At 40.9% G+C, this 21,694-nt stretch overlaps 1 protein-coding gene across 8 annotated transcripts in view; it reads right to left on the reverse strand.

Moving 5' to 3' along the window:
- NEK11 (NIMA related kinase 11) overlaps nt 1–21,694 on the reverse strand; it is a 155,241-nt gene that overhangs the window by 78,277 nt on the left and 55,270 nt on the right. For all 8 annotated transcript variants that reach the window (XR_008549589.1, XM_037524455.2, XM_054689189.1 and 5 more), the window contains 9 exons: nt 18,465–18,529; nt 16,794–16,920; nt 9,268–9,417; nt 9,101–9,179; nt 6,842–6,927; nt 3,930–4,049; nt 2,788–2,881; nt 2,027–2,131; nt 145–259 (listed from right to left, as the gene is read on the reverse strand). Coding sequence is in view for 7 of the 8 variants with exons in the window: in XM_037524455.2 (XP_037380352.1) it covers nt 145–259; nt 2,027–2,131; nt 2,788–2,881; nt 3,930–4,049; nt 6,842–6,927; nt 9,101–9,179; nt 9,268–9,417; nt 16,794–16,920; nt 18,465–18,529 (941 nt within the window). In the remaining variant the exon portion in view is untranslated. The remainder of the gene's footprint in view (nt 1–144; nt 260–2,026; nt 2,132–2,787; nt 2,882–3,929; nt 4,050–6,841; nt 6,928–9,100; nt 9,180–9,267; nt 9,418–16,793; nt 16,921–18,464; nt 18,530–21,694) is intronic.

Genomic DNA, 21,694 nt, shown 5'->3' on the forward strand with positions numbered 1-21,694 from the left:
GGACAGACAAACCCAGTCTCTCTGCATTCCAGCCCGGGCACAGCCCAGCTCCGGCATGGAGGTACCACACGGACGTAGGCTTCTCTTAGAGGTCCCCAGAGGACCTGCCTCTGCCCCTCGCCAAGGACTGATGCAAACACATACCGTGATCTCCCAGGTCAGCGCTGGTGTCCTCGACATTGGACTCAAGTGTGCTGAGGTCCAAGGGAGACACGGGCTGTGGCTCCAACAGCTTCTCTGATGTCAGGTCACCAGGTTCCTTGTGGAAGGGAATTAAGAGTTTACGAGAAGCTGCTAGAAGATAACAGCATTCCCACAAAGGAAACAAAATTCTTGTTTATGATGACTGGAAAGAAAAGTCTGCTTAAGCCTCTCCTAGACATAAGACTTTCAAATTTCAATACGGCGGTTGGGGAGAAGAGAGTCAGCCCTGAGTCCACTGGACAGGGAGCCCTGGGGAAACACTGGCCATCCCAGGACCTCAGTTTCACGGCCAGGACCAGGGCGAGGCTGGTGCAAAATTGCACCCGGGTGCAAAATTGAAGGGGACGTTTCATTTGGGCTCAGGCCAGAGCAGGCCCAGCCGGCAGCTGAGAAGCGGCGCCTCCTTCAGCTCTGCACCAGATCTCAGGCTCACCTCGGCCCGGCCCGCCCCACTCCTCATCTCGAAACAACAGGCATTTGGATGACTTCCAAGTTCTCTTTTAGCTTGGAAAGTGTAATTTTGTGAATTCCAGTTTCCGAAAAGAAAGAGGTTTATGAAAGAGACAGGTGACGGTATTCACACTTCAAAACAATAAAAGCTAAACTTCTTAAATATATTCATTTTGCCTTTTTTTTTGCCTTCAGGTTTGTGTGTGCGGGCGCTTGGAGCTTGAGTTAATGCTGAGGTAACCACCTTCCTTGATAAATGGCTTTCGTGGAGAGCTACTCCCAGGACGTCTTCTCATTGAAAACAGAAAGTTCAAACTAACCTTGGGTAAATAAAACAAAGCCATCTCTGCTGTGGTGCAGCATTTGTGGAAACACAGTCAAAATGCTTTCAAGAGGTCCGCGTTTTGTACCGCACAGTAATTGTCACAGGAGGCGGAACTGGCTCCAAACTTCAAAGGCTCACTGATAGCACACGGAGAACTTTAAGAACAAAGACCAAAGGCCACACAAAACGTGTCTCTCTGTGTCCTTCAGAAATTATTTAAAAATAAGCATTTGGACTCTCAATTGACTTTGATTTGCTGAGGTTCTCTTTGAAGAGAATGGATAGAATTATCATAATTGCTTCTCTCAGAAAGAGGAGGCCTCGCTTGGGTCTCTGATCCCCATTACTACTTCATGTATGGAGGCCTGATCTGTTCAGAAATCCAACTTTGGCAGCAGTGTCACACACGTAGGAAGGCCAGGCCAGGCCTGTCTTGTGTGCCGTGGCACCTGGCTGCTCTGAAGCTCATCCTTTAAGGAAACGCTGCCTGACAGGAGGCCACGTTCAATGAGGCTTCAAGATTTCAAAGCCCAAGTTCAGCCAAGCGGAGAACGCCTGACAAAATAAAAGCCCCTCTCTGTTAGAGTCTGGAAAGCAAACCGAGTCACTCTACTAAATGCCTCCAAAAAAATCTACAACAGGCTTAACAACAGGCTTACATGGTCACCGCCCGCCCACCCTCACCCCTACTCCCTCGGACTCCATCTCCTACAACTGCCTCTGAAGTCTGTTTGCTTCAGTCAGGCAAGAGAAGGGAAAAGGGAGAACCAAGACAGACTCATAAATATGTGTGTGGGCAAAGACAGGACCTTTTTCTCTTCTTTCCCTTTGTTGTCACATTTTTTTCAGAGTCTTGCACATAACTCATCTGATTTCTTTCTTACATTTTATTTCATCTTTTTTTTAGCTCAACAGTGCCTTCCCTTGAGATGCTGAAAGTCCTCGGTCCATCTGCACAGTGTTGGGCTTCCTCCTTCCTCTCCGCTTGTTCTCTGAGGACCACGAACCCGGCCTCCCTCCCACGCCTGCGGATATGACTAAACTTGCCTCTTCCAGGCGTGGGCTCCTCGCGTCAGCCTCCTCGCGGGGCAAACAAGCAAGGCTCCCCTCAGGCGTCTCCTCTTCTCCCGCTCCCGTCACAAGCTTTTTTTCCTAAAGAGATGACCAGGAGGGCTGTTTATTGGTGGCCTGTCCAGGTCCTTCCTCACCTGCAGTGAGGATTAAACATTCGCATTCCTGCCCATTATTTACCAGAGGATGGTCCAGGGCCAGCAGCATCAGAATCACCTGGGAGCTTGTCGGAAATGCAGTGCCCCAACCCCACCGGAGATCAACCAAATCAGAACCTACATTTTAAAGAGACCACCGGGGTTCCAGCACATTCTAAAGTTTGAGAAGTCCTGTAAGTCCTAGGAATTTGAAGGAGGGCCAGTCCACGGTGCATCTGAGAGGTCAAAGGTTTCCCTGAAGAAAAGGCAACATTTGAAAGACAAAAGGTGGGATGCCAACAATGGGCAGAAGGGAAAAGGCTGATGTGGGGGCGCTGAGCAACCCCTTCTAAGGCCTGGACCAGCAGGGAAGAGGCTATTATCTTTGAGAGCTGAATCCAGCTTCTCTGAATGAGTGTAATCACTAACTGTTGGCCCCACAGTCTAAGATGAACCCCAGTATGTCCTGCCTGGAATTGAGCAAAGCTGGTCATTTTTTTTCCTGCCTTGTCCCTTTCTCTCCCCAAAGGGACCCATGAATCCGAAGAATCTGAAGCAAGAAAAGGTCTGATGTAAAATGTAAAGTAAGAGAGTACTTACATGGAGCACATCGACATTTAGCTGCTGAAAGTTCCGAGATCTCAATTCTTGCATTCGTTTGTTATTTTCTTCATATTTTTCCTCCACAAGCTTTCTGCAAATTGAAAGTGAATGTAGAAAAATGGCTGCGATTTGCTAAAACCTCATGCAGGTAAGTGTGATCCCTGTTTCAACAGGCAAACAGGGGAGCTGGGGAGCCAGGCCAGCTGTGCGCAGGGCAGCACTCACAGGGTCCTCTCATGAAGCACTCACAGAACGCTGTGGTTCTTGAACCCAACTCAGAACACCTCATGTGCAGCAGCACCCGGCACCCAGCACCCATCCCACATGCTCCCAGACTGTGCCGACCAGGTACTGTGTCCCCAGACAGTACTGGCCACATGCTAGTCACCCAGTGTCTGCTTTTGGGACACACCAAGCCCTAAGCCAGGAACAAGCTACCTGTCAAATATTTGTGGAAAATTTCCCTCACTGCTTCCTTTCCTCTAGTAGAGTTGAATTTATTATTTTTTAAAGATTTATTTATTCATGCATACAAGAACTGGGGTATAGGCCAGAGGTGCAGGGGGTGACAGGATTCACCAGAGACAGAGTGGGGAGCAGAACAGGCAGATGTACTGAATTACACTGCTGAGGGGAGCAGCCAGAGAAGACAGGAGAGGTCTGCCTCCTAAATCAACCATTTCCTGCCAGCCTGTTCTCCCTATAGATTTGCCAGGTCCATCAGCAGACAGGGAACAGGGAGCCTCTGGGAAGGATGATGGAATAGTGACACTGCCTATTTGCCCTCTCGCCGGGGTACATAGGAACAGAGGTGTCAGTAACAGCAAGGCTGACTCTGTATTTTCATCACTAATAGTTTTTCACACAAGACTGAAGGCCTGATATTAATAGCGCCTGGCATCCAATAACCATCTATGGGCAGAAATAACCATCTTTTAAAGGAACGAAGGAGTGAATAAACAAACATACTGTTAGCGGGAAAAGGATGTCAACCCATTCAATATCGGGGCTGCTCTATAGCAATACAATGATTAGTTGCATTTTGATTTCTGGCTTTGGTGTTTGCTTTTCATTGGTGAATTCCTTTAGACCTCGGGAACTGGCCCATGGTGTGGGGTACCCTCAGGAAAGCAGCTTACTTTAGCTTCCCTGCTTTCTCATCGGCTGCCTGAAGCTTTCTCAGACGCATCCTCTCTCTTGGAGTCATTTTCTGTACTTCAGATAGCGCCCGCAAGGTCTGCAGGTGGATCTTCTTTTGCCTATAGACAATAAAGATTCTCCAGAAGCAATCCATCCAAAACATGCTCAGAAAAACTAAGTGAGTATCTTGCAGATATATCCTTATACTGCTGAGAGGGGAAGAGCATCTTGAGACAGGCCAGGCAAGAGCTAATAAACTCTGGAAGGGTAATGAGCCAACCAGGACTGTGGTTAATTGGCAACATTTTTCAAATTAGATTTTTGTTTAAAAGCAAATTATGTACTTTCCAAATTTCTGCTCATTTCATTGCCTATGACTGGTTTTCATCATGTAAGACAAATTGGGATCTTGGCCATTAAAAAGTAAATAGACTGGCAGACTAATTCATTGTAGACAAGACATACTATTTGGAATTAGGCAGCAGGGTTTATATGCTGTATTTACCACTTATTAGTTCTGTAGCCTTTGGGAGATTACTGAACCTCTGTTTTCTCATCCATTACCCAAATGGGCTCAAGTGAGAATTACATGAGAAAGTACGTACAGGGCACGTCACATAAAAAAGCATCCCCCAAATGGTAGTATAATAGTTAGACTGCAATGAATACACTTTATATTCTAGGCTTAAGACAATAGGTATTTATGACATCATTGCATGGTAGTTACAAAGGTTATTAACATTTTCTGGATTCAAGTCCTAGCTCCCAGGTTATATGCTTTATCCTCTTGGGCGAGAAACTTAACAATTCTATTGTCAATAAAGAATAATAATGATAATAACAGTACCTGCTTCAATGGGTTGTTGTGAGTTTAAATGTACTCGAAGTACTTTTAACAGTGTCAGGCATAAAATCATTATCTCCCAAATTATTAAGCAATATTATTTAAGATATTATTTCTATATCTTTAGATACAGAAATGTGCTACATTACTCACTCACTGAAAGGTCTGCAACTACTCTCTCAATGACAATTGTTTCTCTCCCTGAATTGGTCAGAGACCAATACTGCAGGACACTATCTACATTCAACGCCCTTACGAAAAAACACTGTGAGAAAATGATAATGACCACTGTAGGGAGTTCTCATCCTTCTGGAATACGGTCTAGACTAGAGCCGCTGGGAACATGTGACTTTCAGGAATACACATCCCTTAAGACCAGACACATCTCCTTGAAACACAGCCATAGATCTTGAAAATAACAGTGATGATTTGAAATCAATATTTCATAAAGTGAAATGCCATCTAAACAACTGGACCCTTGCACACTTTCATCAGAAACAGTATCAGCCAAACTGTCACAACTAGTGCAAAAATGGCAGCTAAAATTAGTCCAGTATTTAAAAATTAAGATATCTACTACTCTCACATTTCTAGTTAATAAATAAAATGTGAAGTTCCAGGTATTCTTGAAAGAATAGGTAGTAACCCCAGAAAACTACATTATAGCAGCATGCCTAAAAATGTCTCCCAAGATGCAGTATTTTTAAAATGAAGATTAATCATTAAAGAGTGAACATCTTTGGTGAACCAATTTCGTGGCTCAGAAGAGGCTACCCAAAGATGTGCCAAAGTGGCTTATTTATTATTTTGAGGTAGGATTGCTTAGGAAATGGCAGATGAAGAAATGATACTCGAAACCTCCCTATCTCCTGAAAGCAGGAACTAAATGACCATGTGAAGAGGCTCTCCCTGCAGCAGGAGGGATGGACACACTTCAGCGCTGTGAAGCTTTAAGGGCTGGTTTCTCCTGCATAAAAAAGCTTTCCTTAACTCACTGAATTAGCTCTCCAAACCAGAATTTCAAGAATTCTTTTGTTTAAAAAGTATATAAGTGTGTTGTTCTGTTCCCAACACAGATTCCATATTCATCTCCCATATGGCATTTGCATGGATGTGAAATTAAGTTGGTCTTTTTCTCCTGTTAATCGGTCCTCTGTTGATTTAATTACTTTCCAGCCATAAGGACCTAAAAGGGTAGAGGAAGAATTTTCCTCCCCAACAACAGTTTTCTCAGTTTGAAAATGAAGATGGAAAACAAACGTGGTGCAGTTGAGAAACCATCAGACTGGGTGTTAGAGACGCATATTTGTGCTACTTGGCCCGGAAGATCAGGCTAATTGAGGGCTATGGCTTTCACCCCACTGCCTTGCACAGCTCTGCCATTGTTACTGGGTCCTTGTAAGATCAAATAGAGTGTTCCTTCAGCAAAATTACAGTCTTTATAAGTGGTGCGCCCTGCAGTTGTGCAGTACACAGTCTGCACAGCTGTATATAGCTTTTCTGAAGTAGCCTAGCATTCTGGTCTCTTGTAAGTTACAGCACAGACATTTTAAATGAGGAAAGAGAAGTCAGGTCAGGAAATAATTATGGTTCTTTGTGAAATACACAAAGAAATACTCTAGTGCTTCTATGTATCCCATGGAAGTTAAATTTTGGGTTATTTTCAATTGTCTCGGGATTCCAGAATGTTGCCTTTTCAACAGATACTCTGCCAGGTCCCATTAAACCAACTTGTGAAAGCCATTTATGCTTAATATGGATGGGTCATTAGCATAACTATCACTGAATGCTTGAGATAGTAATTTCTCTAGATAGGTACAAGGCGACTGCAGAGCTACCCTGCAGATCTGTAAGCTGTGCAGTGGTTTAAACTTTTATGATTCCAATTTGCTACCACCTGGGGCAGAGAGCTTTGGAACACTAAGTTACTGAAGCTCCTTAATTTCTTGGCAAGACTTAGTGAATTCTAGGATACATGCAGCCAGTTTAGCACTAATAGATTTTTAAAGACAAATGCATTTAACATTTACGCTCATTGGGCTTTTTAAAAACAAAGCAATTACTTACACAGCATTAATTATATGAGCAGCTTCCTTCTGACAATTCAAATTCTTGTCTTCCGGCGTCATTTCTGAATATCTACACATCAGGTGCTGGAAAAAAAGAACCAACCTGATATACCTTAATGACTCCTCTTCAAGGATGAAAGGGCATAAAACTACCAGGTGTCTTTTCTGATTTGCAGTATTATTGACCATGTCTGAGAGCTTGAAAATAAAACCCACTGATATCTATTTATCCCCGACAACGGGTTACAGAAAATTACATGTTAGCTTATGCAATCAGATCTCTGCACAGTCAGGCTCCTGCCTCCCTCCCCAACTTCATTTTGCAACCCCTGCTCTCACTCCTTGTCACCCAGCCAGGGCAGGTCCTCCCTCTGCTCCAAGAACACCTGCTAGCTCCCATTTCTGGGCCTGCAGTGGACAATGTCCCCACTCCCAAGGCCATCACTAGAGAGGGACATGAGAAGCACCCATCACAGATGCAAAATTTGAGGGGACAACAACATATCAGTAGCCAAGACAAATAATACTTTAAAGTAATGTTATTAAAATTTAGAATTAATACCAAAAAGTCGTGATGAATACTGTAAGTCAGACTACAGACAGGACGCAACCCAGAATTTATACCATCCTGCCCAACCAGCCTCAAACCAATCCTAGTCCTGTTGGATCCTGTCTTTCAGCTTTTGATATTTTGTTACTGGATTTTATAAATAGTGCATCAGCTTATTAGTTACCTTGGTTACTGAGTTTTTGGTGACCTCTTTAATTTTGCCTCTGGGCAAATGCCTCACTTGCTGCACCCTAGTCCCAATAGGACCCTTGGATCCCTTTTGACTTTTTGCGGGGTATGCACATAGCCCCGTCAGTGTGGTTTTGATCTAATATAACATGGGCACCTATACCTCTTTTTCAGAGGACTTTCCCGGAGCTAGTGAAGACAGCTCTTTCTACACAGTGGATCCTTGAACAACAGGTAAATTAGGAGCACCGACCTCCCTAATGTAACTTTGGACTACCCCCAAACATAACTACTAATAGCTAGCTGTTGACAAGAAGTCTTGCTGATAGTCAATTAACAATATTTTATATGCTATATGTACTACAATAAAGTAAGCTAGAGAAAGGACTATGCTATAAAACAATCACAAGTAAGAAAAGATACATTTACGGTACTGTACTAGACTTATCTATATGGTAAGTTTGTCATCTTGTTACAAGATGCGTCATCTGTTAGTACCTGCATGACTATTGTCATACATGACACAAAACACTGTCGATGTTACACACATTTCTAACACTAGACATCAAAAATGAAAGATAATGTGAAATAAATTCTTATTTACAGATGTAACGAATCATGCATTGATGATATTTACTGAAAAAACTCACGTATAAGTGTCCTGTGAGTTTAAGCCCATGTTTTTCAAGAGCCTATTGTACTCAGGGATCTTCTGCCCAGCTCCCCTCCTGTCCTGCTTACCCTGCTCTCAAGGGGTTTCTCTTGGGAGCACCTAGTTAAGATCCCTCCCCTCTGAGCCTCCCTCAAAGGAACATGACCTAGGTCAGGGCTTATAACAGCTATTTCCCTATGATTTCAACACTTTCTTAGGCTCTTTATACTGCCTGCTTCTTCTCATGTTTCTTACTCCAGCTTTGACCACCAAAGCCCCTTCCTTACTTTACAGTGTTTGCTTTTTCCCTACTGCTCCTACATCAGGGAAATTGATCTGGAGTTTTCCTTTTTTGTGTTGTCTTTATCTGGTTTTGGCATTAGGGTAATGTTAACCTCATAAGAATGTGTTTAGAATTATTCTCTTCCTCAAACTATTTTGATAGAGTTAGCTCATCTTTTTTGATAGTATTAGCTCATCTTTGAAGGTTTGGTAGAATTCACTTGTGAAGCCATCTGGTCCTGGACTATTGTCTTTGGGGAGAGTTTTGCTTATTGTTTCAATGTCCTAGGTTATAATTGGTCTGTTCTTCCCTGTTCAGTCTTGGATAGTTGTATAATTCTAAGATTCTGTCCATCTCTTTTAGGTCATTGTATTTACTAACATACAAACATATAGTCACCTCATGATCCTCTGAATTTCTGTGATGTCTGTGATAACTTCATTTTGACTCTATTTGAGTTTTTCTCCTTTCTTCTTTCATTGTCTCACTGATTCTTAATGCATCTCATTCCCACTAATCCTAAAGTATACATAGATGTTAAATGCTAACACGTGTTTCCCAGTAGCACTTTCATTTTAAATACCTGTAGTTGTTCATCAATGTAAGGGATTTTTAAAATTTCTATGGCAGATGGTCTCAGTGAAGGACTCTTGTTCAACATGCTGTAAATGTTAAAAACAGAATTACCTTTCAAATAAAATGTAAGTAGAATTTGAAATCATTTCTGTGGCGAAACATTTGTTACCATACCTTTTCATGATGGCATTCAGTTCTTTTGGATATCTCTCAGGGAGGGAAGGCGCGTCACCTTCAACAATTTTTAAAACAATGGACAAGAAATTGGAGCCAGTGAATGCATGATGCATGCAGCACATCTCATATAAAATGCATGCCAGAGACCTGGAGAAAAAGTCACAGAATTGAATTAAGGAACAAATGTCCTATTTTAAGTCTGATAGCCACATACACAAGTTGTATTAGGGGGTTGGTTATGAGACACTAACGTGCACCTCTCTTTTGAGAAAAATTTCAGTTCCTCATTTTTTTCCCATTTAAATATATGTTCACTATATCAGACAGAGAGAAAGGTGAAAGAATAAAGCTCAAAATGTAAGTCTGAATGACTACTCTTTGTCTAAAGAGAGCAAACCAACTGGCAGGAAAATGCCTGCACATAGTAAGGACTCAATAAGAGTTTGATCATTGGAAAGGAATTTTTTACTTAATCTCTATGAAGAAAAAATATATAGCTAACTCTTGTCTTTCTAAGGCAGTTTCATTGATGTTTATATGCAAAACAAAGATTTAATTTATCAGCCTAACTTCCCTCAATGTGTAGCCAAGCATTTCATAAAAGGAAACTGGCACTTTTTATTTGTTTTCTGAATATAATCCATTTGCAAATAGGATGGAAGAGCTACTTGAAGCTTATATGAAAATGGGTAATTCTCCCTTCAGGGGTAGAACAAAGTATTAAAATTCTAGATCAATCCAACACTAGTTTGGATTAACCAGGCAAATCAGTAACCTCTAGACCAACAGAAATATCTTTAAAGTAATTCTACATCATTAAGAAAACTAAGGGGGAATTCCTACCTAAATGTAGTCCTGAATAAAGGATTCTTTTTATTTTAATGACAATGATAGCTGAGATTTAATGTCTTACTTCAGGTGGTATCTGGACACACTGCCCACTTTCAGGGATCCCTATAACTCGACAAGCTGCGAAGGCATCAGACCACGGTACACAAATAAGACCCTCTAGCTAACGGAAAAGAAGCAGGTAAGTTTGGCTTTTATATTTCTGTTGCTTGAGGGGGAAGGGCAGAGTGGTCTCTTAAGCACAGTGAGTTGATTACAAGTCAAACACTGGTTTTGTGGAGACCTAACTCCACCTGAGCCACACTTAATGAATTTATCAAGCTTGAAAAAAGATGCAGACTTATCTGGTTTACCAGACCATGGAAAAATTCGATCTAGAGGTTAATTCAGTAATCAATTAATTTTGATACAAGACCATCCTCTTTTTTGGAAGTCCTCTCAGCTACACTGAAGACACAACTGCTTTCCATTTACCTGTTTTACTTTGATCTACTGATGGAGAATAATTTGTCTACTGAACAGAAACTTTTGGAAAGGGAAAGGAAACTTTTGCACTGGTGACTGCCTGCATGAACACATAACTGAAATATGAGACAACCTGGTTATAGAAACTACCATGACACATAGGGTTAAAGATTTTTTATTATCCTGTCACAAATTTTAAAATCTATTATATATACTTTCTATTATAGCAACTGTATATCAACATATCTATAGTTTCTATTTTCACCAATTTTCAACCAGACATTTCTACGTGAAAATAATTATATCATTGCAAAGTCATCACTTCCATCCTTTTTTGAAGGTTTTTCTATTAGTTCACCCCCAGGTCTTAAATCTGGCAATGTGGAAAGTTAGGGGGACAGTAGTGAGAAAGAGCAGTAAACAAATAAGTGAGAGGCACATTTTCCATAGAAGTCTGTGATTTGCATTCTTTTTTTTTTTTTCCTGAATACCACCACCTGTGAAGAAATAAGCAAATAAATCCCTGAGGGAGTGAATGTAGCAGGTTTGGGATCATGTGCCTGGGAAGCAAATTATACCTGAACTTCATAAACTTGCCATCTGTCCAAGTAAACTAGAACTGGCCAGAGGATTTCTGAAGCATGGGCTGATAATGAATTGCAAATGGAACTCAGACTCTGTCTTGTCTCAATTTACCCTTTGAAATGTTCCCAGACTCTGCAAAGAGAAGACCATCCCACCGCAAAGCAAGACTGCGGTTGGTTGGGGGAAGTTTTATTGATTTTCTAGATAATATTTTTATTTGACATAATCAAGACCATCCTGACATCCATCTAGAAAAGAGTCCACAAAACTTAATTGAATAAACAGAGTAATAAAAATTTAATACGAGTATTTTTGCTGTGGTGTGTATTTCCCTAAATAAAAGTCTTCACATAAGTGGAATTGATTATCACCATAAACTGCATCTAAATATAATGAAACACTGGGCTGACTGAATGAATACTTAAGCAACATTATACAGTGACTGCTTATTAAGGCCTATCATGTCTCAGAACCTCCATCAGTACTTGCCAAGCTTTAATATGCATTAAATCACCCAGGGATTTTGTTACAATGCTGATTCTAAGTACTGGGGATGGGAGGAATGAAGCTATATTGGAAGCATAATGTTTGGATCTTCCTTGACTCCCCATGAAAAAAAGAATAGCAAATCCCAAATCTAGAGCTAACACTTTCAATGACACTAGGAGACAAGGTATCCCCTACTGAACCTCAAAGTACAAGTGAGTGAAGACAAACCACAACCACCACATGACCTGCACTATTTGCATTTGAATGAAAAGGAACAGGGGACTGATGGTGTGAATGAAGAACCCAAGACCAGAACAACCTCAAACTAGTCACTGAGTACTAAAAAGCACAGAGGACTATTCTAAGAATAGTAGGTAAAACCAGTAGGGTGTCTGCCCAATTCAAAGCAGGGTGAACACAAGAAAACCCCAGAACCTAAAGGGGTTGGAGTAGTATAGCTCAGGACTGTCTACTAGAATTTTCTGCAATGACAGAAATGTTCCGTATTTCTGGATACAATAACCACTAGCCACACGTGGGTACTAAGCACCTGAAAAATTACTAGAATGTCTAAGGAACTGAATTTTTACAAGAATATTTAAAAGGAAAGGTGAATTTCTTCCGTCTACCATACCATCCCAATAGAGTAGCATGTGTTGGAGAAGATCCTTAGAATTGTAGAAACAAAATGTGGGCAAATTTCATCCCTACATAAGTTCTTACTAAATACTCTCTTCCACAATCAAGCTTTACAATGTTTGGGGGAAGAGCATCTCACCTTCCTCCCCTGTGGAGTCCATGCCCTCCATACCACAGGATTTTGGTCAGTGGAAGGACTGGAGGCAGGACCAACACCGGGGAGAGAGGGAGGACCAGCTGATCCCATGGCAGTAGAAGAGAAAATAAAAGAGAAAGTTTTTAGCATCTTTGGCTATTCTTGGGGTAATAATCAGAGATTCCATATAAACCACGAGGTTTGGGACATAACAGGGACACTGTTCAGAGCTGGGGTAGAGAAGGAGGTTGCAATGGAAACAAGGATCCAAGCATCAGCCATTGCTGAGTGTTTTTCACTCAGTCACTCCTGAAAAGCTGAGGATGGCAACAGCCTGCGCTGGCCATGTGGCACAAACTGCTTCACACTCAGGTTGAATGGCCGTGGTCCAACTGCTTTAATCATCTTTAATAGTCCCCAGTGGCTCTTTTAAGATTGACAGAGCTCCAGAAGTAGTAGAAAGTGGAAGGTTAATAGAAGGACTGCCTAGTTCACTTCTTTGTCTCCACGAGCTTCCCTGACTCCAGTCCATTTTCTACAACCTGTGCTGTCATCCTTATAAGACTAATTCCCCCAGTTGATGGCCTACTCTTTGCAAATATCCACCTTACCCTTCTCCTTCCTTTTTCTTAAAATTGAGATACAACTGACATAAAACATCATTTTCAGGGGCACACCATAATGATTTGATACATGGATATATGTCAGAATATTCAACACAAGAAGTCTAGTTAACCTTCCCGTTGCTATTGGGCTTGGCTACATGGCTTTCTCAGAATGCCACATCTGAGTGGGCACTTTCCATCCAGTTGCATGATTTTGCTCAGTCCCTGCTCTTTCTCTCCAGCCTTAGACAGGCTCATTTTAGAGCAGGGCACAGCTTAAGTCCTGGCACTGGGAAGCCTGGAGCCAAGCAACTCTGCAACTTGGAGAAGACTCATTAACCTGCTCACCAAATGTGAAGACAAAACAAGACTTGTAAGTACCTGAGATTTTTGAGAGTATCAACAATGAGATCACAATTATTAACCAAAGAGAAATTCCAGAATTAAAAAAGTACAACTGAAGAGAATTATTCACCAGAGTGGACAACAGTAGATTTTCACTGGTGGAATTGGTGAACTTGAAGATAGACTGACAGATATTATGTGATGTGAAGAACAGAGAGAAAAATGAATGAAGAAAAATAAGCACTGTATCAGACAAATGTGGGTACCCCAATGTACACAGACTGGGAGTAGCAGAGAGAGAAGTGAGGAAGGAGGAGAACACATGCTAAAAGAAATAATGGCTGGAAACTTCCCAAATCTGATGAAACATATTAATCTACACGTCTAAGGAGCTCACCTAACTCCACATCCAGATGTATCTTGGCAAAAATGTATCTATTCTTCCCACCACATAGAGGGCACAGGATCAAAGAGTCATCTGGTTGACATTTCACAGTAAGATAACACCAATAATGAAATACTCTGTTTAACTAGAATACCGTTCTGATAGGTGTACCGTTCTGATAGCAATGTCCTTTATTTCTCCTACCAAAATAGTAAATTGTAACTATTTATGTCCATTTAAAGAACTGGCCGAGAAACCCAACTCACACATTATAGTTTTCTCCTGCAGGGAAAAAAATGTTTAGCAATAGCTTATAGAAATCAGGTAGATTCAAAATGTTGTCCTCAGAAAACCTAATTATCCTGACTCTTCAGACACTTGTTTATAAACTTTTGGAAACTAACCTGCTTTTAAGGGAGAAACTTCTGTACAATTAATGCTATAAATAGATGAATTTGAAAAGGTTTAACAGATTGCAGGAGGATAGGTTACATATGGGTGAACTTTAACAGATGAAAATATAATTGGTATTATACCAATTTTTCTCTAAGCACTATAAATATGTGCAGCTATTAGTGCTAAAGCAAAACACCTGCCAATTACTCATAAGTGTGTCTAATCCTAAGACAATATTCCACAGTAAACAGATTCTACACGCAGTATAAGAGAAAAATTCTCAACTCCATTCAACCTAATTTTTCTGAGTGTCTCCCAAAGATTACTCATCACACTTATGTATCTGCCACTATAATTAATAGTTCTCTGCGGCTTTTTCTGCATTAGGTTTGGTAGTAGAAATCTCATTACCAGATAAGCCTGTTTTGATTCAGATAGAACCAAGGTAATTACTAAATTCATAATAAGGTGGTTATTTGGGATCAGGAGGAAGATAAATTCTTAGCTCACACTTGCTAAAGAGAAATAACCTCAGCAAAACATATAAAAATATATTTAAATTCTCCTGAATTTTTATCTGTGGAAGACGTTGGCTTTTTAAAGATTTGCCTTAGTCTAATGCTAGCTTCGCAAGTCTAAAATAATATAACAAATATGCTGCAATACTAGCAGACATTTTTAAAAAAGAAGACAGACATAGCTGAGACAAAAAAAGACTGTTTCGCACTCCCCCTGTAGGTTCTGCAGCAGTTTCTAGGAGATACCCATCTGATTTGGTAAGCAGATGCATGTAGCTTACATGTAGCTTCCTTGCTGCATGTAATTCCAAAGGCTTAAATGATAGGCTTCACAAATCAATTTACTCTTAATTCAAATGATATGCTATAGCATCTTTCTGAGATACCATATGATTTTAAGCTGTAAATAATTACATGTTTGAATCTATTTTTAAATGTTAATAAGTGTGAAGAGGGATGTAGGTATGTAACTCAAATTCAATCCAAAGTCCAAGATTGATTTTCTCAAACTGGAGAAAGCTACTCCAAAAAAGAACCAGAAGATTTCTCCTAAGGGATGGGACTCTAACCACTGGAGTTTATACCCTAGGTGTGACACAGTCATCGGCAAATAATAGGTGCTCGACAGAGCAAGATTGAAAGAAACTCACTCTAGGAACACACCATTGTGGGTTTTTGTCTGTTTTGCTTCTGTTTTTTTGGAGGGGGGTGAGAGGAAGGTTGTAGCTGAACTGAAAAAGACCACCAGGGCAGAAACATGCTAACAAAGAAAAGACTCCCAAAGAACTTAGAAATGAAACTCTAAGAGTGAATGGAAGAGACAGGATGAGTGAGAAACTGCCACGCGCAGGCCCATGTTTGAGTGAGCAGGAGTGGTGATCCTTAGGAAAATTCCAGAGCATGATTTACCCTGTTATGTTTACTTTCTCCTAATCAGAGGAAAGGAAACTTCCTACTTTATCCTCTTTAGAAGAACCGAGGGGATACAATCTTTCATGTGGCTCATCTTTGAAAGCTTAGAGCTACTTAAGTTGATTTGCATACAATAATTATTGACTTAATTAGCAAGCTCTCAGCTAGAGTGTCCTTCCAACATTTAAGAAACTAAAAATTATGTAAGGGGCCTCCCCGGTGGCGCAGCGGTTGAGCGCTGGGTTGCGAAGCTGCACGCGGCCTCTGCGGCGCCGGTTCGATCCCCGGCTGCTCCCCGGCCACCGGAGGAGGGTCCCACATGGCGTGCAGACCTCTCCTGCCGCCCGCTGCTCCCTTCAGCAGTGTACTTCGGTCCTTCTGCCTGCTCTGCTCCCCGCTCTGGCTCTGGTGAATTCTCTCACCCTCCCGCGCTTCTGACTGTACCCAGTGCTTGTATGAACAGAACAAACAAACAAACCAGCAAACAAATAAATAAAGCATGCCTCTATTAAAAAAAAAAAAAAATAAAAAAAATAAAAAAAAAATAAAAATTATGTAAGATTCCTTTTCAAAGAACAAGAAATTTTCCCCAAATAGAATCTATTGCTAACAATAGAATACAATTTTCCACATGTTTTCTGCACTGAGATTTAAACTGGTTCCATGATGAGATAGAAGAAATTCTTTTGATACAAAGCTCAGAGAAAGCTCAGATGCAACTATCACTAAACTTAAGTTTATCTAAAAGCTGACATCTTTAGCAAAAATTCTCGAAAGTAACTAGAAGGGAAAAAAATAAAAAACAAAGTAAAGCAGTGCATTCCTTCACAGAGGTCTAAGTTAACCTTAAAGTAATACAAAATAAAATAAAGCAGTGTTTGGGATTACAGGTGCTTTATTTAATGGCTAACAAAAACATGTCAAAGTAATGTGTATGATACATTGAGAACTTTCTTTTGGGTGAAGAAGGAAAAATCCAAACTAACCAATTTATGTCTGAATAAAGAAAATTTCTGAGATCAACTTAATAGGATAAATCAAGTTCCAATCCAAAAGAGCCTCTTATTCTTGTCACAGGCTGAATTATATTTCAAAGGGCTAAGACCAGTGGGTAATAAGCAAGGGAGACTGTTGACGAATCGCACCATCCCTCCAGGCAAGAGAGGAACAAGTCATAGGGCCGCCCAAGGCGCACTCACCAGATGTCCGACTTGGTGTCATATCCTTGGTGTTTCAGAGCCTCAGGACTCATATAATGGGGGGTCCCAGTTAAGGTTGTGGCTAGATCGCAGGAGCCCATCAGGAGTCGAGAAACTCCAAAATCACCTTGAAATAACAATTGATTTTTATAACAACTTTAAAACACTGAAAAATCAGCACTGGAAATTAACAACTGTCTAATCTGACAATTTTTTTTAAACTTTTTAAAAAAATTAATTAATTTATTTATACAAGCACTGGGTACAGTCAGAAGCGCAGGAGGGTGAGAGAATTCACCAGAGCCAGAGCGGGGAGCAGAGCAGGCAGAAGGACCGAAGTACACTGCTGAGGGGAGCAGCGGGCGGCAGGAGAGGTCTGCGCGCCATGTGGGACCCTCCTCCAGTGGCCGGGGAGCAGCCGGGGATCAAACCGGCGCTGCAGATGCCGCGGGCAGCTTCGCAACCCGGTGCTCAACCAACCACTGCGCCACCGGGGAGGCCCTAATCTGACAATGTTTTGTTAAAAAAAATTTATTTATTTATGCATACAAGAGCTGGGGTGCAGGCCAGAGGTGCCAGGGGTTGAGAGGATTCACCGGAGACAGAGTGGGGAGCAGAACAGGTGAATTAACTGAAATACACTGCTGAGGGGAGCAGTGGGTCAGATAGGAAAGGTCTGCTGCACCATGTGGGTCAGCTCCCTGGTGGTGGATTGAACTCACGCTGTAGGGCTAAGGACTGCTTCATAGTGCTGAGACTTAACCCCTCGCACCACCAGGGAGGCCCTAATCTGAAATGTTAATATGATTGGTTCAGACCATTTTAAAGGGAAAGAAAAGTGATGGCTTTTAAATTACACAATGCTGGTGAACAGCTTTAGAAACATAAGCTTTACAGGGGGAGAGAAGGCTTTGAGCCAGGAAAGTGAAGCTGAAACTTTATTTCTGGCATCATGGAAAGCCAGCAGATTGAAACAAAAAGCTATTTGAAGTCTGAATAACAACAAACAGTGATTCTGAAAGGGTTGAATATAAAGATGTGTAATTTCTTCTGATGGGGGACAGTTTGTTCTTAATTTCCAATAAAGAAAAGTTTTAAATCAGAGACCTGAGACTTTCCAAGAACATGATGACAAAAATTTGAATCCATTGGCTTCTCTACACTTGCTTAATTAGTTACATGCTTTTCTACCTTCCCTATCTGAGAACATCCTACAGGAAGGTTAAACAATCAGTTACTGTCATGAGTGGAGGTACAGATCTGAAGAAGAACCAAGGCTCACAAAGTCATTACATCAACATTTTAATTACCTGTGATAACTGCTAATTGCTGATGATCAGGTAAGAGGGGAAGCCTGTAATAATCAATCAAACTAATAAAATGAGTCTAACCACTTGCAAAGTGCCTGGCATGGAGCAGGAATTCAAAAATGATCTGCTGAGTCTATCGGGCATATAGGAAATGTCTTAAATCTCAATTTGTATCAGATAATCAAGAACAAAATAAGTGGGTTTTGTTGGGCCCCAGCAAGTAAGAACAAAAGTTTGAGAAGTTCATATCAAGTACAATTACTCTAACCTGTCAGGGCACCATATATTTCAATTTGATACACTGAAAACATTTGGAATATATGCTCCCATGTTTTTTAATACAAATTTTTAAAAATCTTACCAATTTTAAGTAGGTTATTTTTCAGAAATATATTCTTGGATTTCAAGTCTCGATGAAGTATCCTCCTAAAAAAAGTAAAGGATATACAATTTCAAGCAAAATACAAACATTTTAAAACCTGATATAAATAATACATGAGCATATGCAAAGGGATTCCCATATAAACATATACTTTCATGGCTATATCTTTTAATGTTTAAAAGCTATAAAACCTCAACATTTCTAGTTTCCCTAGGAAAATAGGAGTTTTAAAGCAAAGATTGTAAGTTGGAGGAACATATAGTAGGAGAAGAGTGACACAGTTTCAACTATTTCTATAGGACAGATTTTATTGTGTTTTTGAAGCATCATCTATGCAGCACTAGAACCAATAACCATGGAACAGTTAATGTAAGGCTTTACAATATATAGAAATTATATAATATCTATAACATACATGATTACATATATAAATTACATTTTAATCCAAATGTTCAGGTTTTATATATTTGTGGATACAATGTTGATGACGCTATTGGATAACATTTTATTAGTCTTACTATAAGTCAGTGATGTAAGTTATATCAATTACATCAGATATGTAATCAGACTTTTATTTTTTTTAAAGATTTATGTATTTATTTATACAAGCACTGGGTACAGTCAGAAGCGCAGGAGGGTGAGGGAATTCACCAGAGCTAGAGTGGGGAACAGAACAGCAGAGTGATGAAATACACTGCGGAGGGGAGCAGCGGGTGGGGCAGGAGAGGTCTGTCACATCATGTGGGACCCTCGCCGGCAGCCAGGGATGGAACCGGCGCTGCAGAGGCTGTGGGCAGCTTCGCAGCCCAGCGCTCAACCGCTGCGCCACCAGGGGAGGCCCTGTAATCAGACTTTTAAATAAATGAATCAGACTTTTATTTCTGGGATTACAGAGAACTAAACAAGTTGAAAATCGTTCTCCAAAAATGTTGAATAAAGTATACAAGTTTCTTCACACATGCACAGCTGACCTATGAAAAGATGAAGACAGTTCCTGGGGGTTACATAAAGAGAAAACTGAAAATCAGAGTGGGTGGGAGGTGCTGGTTTCTCGGCTAGCTTAGGGCATTATCTGGCCCAGTAACCCAAGGGTTGGCTTTAATATGTCACAGAAACAATTGCCACACCCTTGCGTCCATTAAAGTGGAGACTCCATAGAGTCTCCATAGATAAGGTATGAATCCAACATGTGATCCACACCTCACAAGGATGACCCTGAGGAATACTCACTCACCAGTAAACAAGTGATAAAAAAGCTTCTAGGCCTGGAAAGAGTAGAGAAAATAATATTCCCCTCATATTTCATAACCATCTCTCTCTGCTTGTTCATATTTGAGATTCAAATATGTAATTATTGTTTGGTCTCAGAAATCCCAAGCCAAGAAATTAATACCAAAGTTGGTCCACAGCCGCTAATGTCCTCTTGGAACATCTGGCCAAAGCAAATGCAAAACTAAGAGTCAGCAGAATAACAGACAATGAAATTAGGCCCCTGAGAATTTCAGATCATCTAACAGGATACAAACTATAAAATAAGTACTTTATCTTAAATTATCAAAATCATAAAGAAAAGAAAAGAAAGTATGAGATAGAAACAGAAAACTACCCCAAAATACAATGCCGGTTTGTGAAACAACCAAATAAAATTTCTAGGAGAAAACATTCCTGAAATTAAGATGAATCAGCTTATATCTCACTAAATCTCCCAGCTTCCCTGGTTGTATAGAGAAAACGGTAAAATTTAAATAATCTGGACAATTAGAAGAAGCAGTGCTTTGAAGATATCAGAGATCAGCTAGAGTAAACTAAGGGAGTCAGACCTGAGGGGGCTCCTGGATGGAAGAGAATGGCATGGGGTGAACAAACACCCCCCAACTGTGCCAATCCCTCCAGGCATTTGGCCTAAGCAGAATGCTGTGGCCCACCTTGATCTTACAGCATTTCACTGGGATTGGAAGACAGACACTATGGTTCAGGGCTCTGAAGACATCCAGGACGTGAGGGGGCGCATTTTCCAGAAAAAGAGGAGAGAAACAGTCCGACATTCTGCATCCAAGGTTACAAAGTCTCTCCAATACTGGACCAGCCTGTGGAAGCTTGAGGGAGTTGGCAAAAAGCCTTGGAGCACAAGTACCTTTAAAAAAAGTTTAGATTTTTTTTAAGGTTCAGGTCTAGGGGAGGAAGGAGTTTTTAGTGCTGCATTCCCAAGATAGCTTCTAGTGAACTGTGAATATTCTCAATTTGAAAATCATTATTTATAAGAGCTTATGCCATATGCTATAGAATTAGAATATTCAAATGCATAAATTAGCCAAATTAAAATAAGTCCAAGAATGCTCCAAAGGAGTAAACAAAATCTCCATTTCTTCCGTAACCTCATTCTTAGTTCTTTCAGGGTCTTTATTTCCTTTGCTGCTGCACTGTATTAGAACTCTCCAGAGAGACAGACCCAACAGGAGATGCAGAGATACAGAGATAGAGAGATATGAAATCCCATGACCTGCCCTCTGCAATATGGAGACCCAGGAAAGCTGGTGGCATAAGTCTGAGGGCCTGAGGACCAGGGGAGTCCTCTCAGCCTCAGTCCAAGGATAAAATGAGATGTCACAGGCCAAGCAGGGAGGTTGGAAGAGGGATGAATTTTTCCTTCCTCTGTCTCATGTTCTACTGAGGCCTTTATGGGATTGGGTGGTGTCCAACCACAGTGGGGGACACAATCTACTTCACTGAGTTCACAGATTCTTATGCTACGTCATCAAGAAACAACCTCATAGACACACCAGATTGATGCCCGCTCTGGCCACTCCATGGCCCACCAGGTTGACACACATTACCCAGCATGTGTACTAGACATCTGCAACTGAGATGCCCAGCCTAACTCCTACATGTGTTTTGTTGCCAAGGTAATAGGATTCACCAGAGACAGAGTTGGGAGCAGAGCAGGCAGACTGACTGAAATACACTGCTGAGGGGAGCAGCAGGCAAGAAAGGAGAAGTCTGCTGCTCCATGTGGGTCAGCTCTCTGGTCAGGGATCAAACTCATGCTACAGTGACTGGCAATAGCTTGATAGTGCTGTGTCTTTAACCCCTGCACCACCAGGGAGGCTCTCAAAGTACATTTTAATATGTACTATCTACCATATGAGAAAAAAGCTAGAATACTACTTTGTAGCTAGATCTTTTTATTAGCTATATTGAAGATTTAAGTT

Source organism: Talpa occidentalis, unplaced genomic scaffold, assembly GCF_014898055.3.
Source record: "Talpa occidentalis isolate TD23 unplaced genomic scaffold, MPIMG_talOcc4v2.1 talOcc4.10, whole genome shotgun sequence".
Classification (NCBI taxonomy): Eukaryota; Metazoa; Chordata; class Mammalia; order Eulipotyphla; family Talpidae; genus Talpa; species Talpa occidentalis.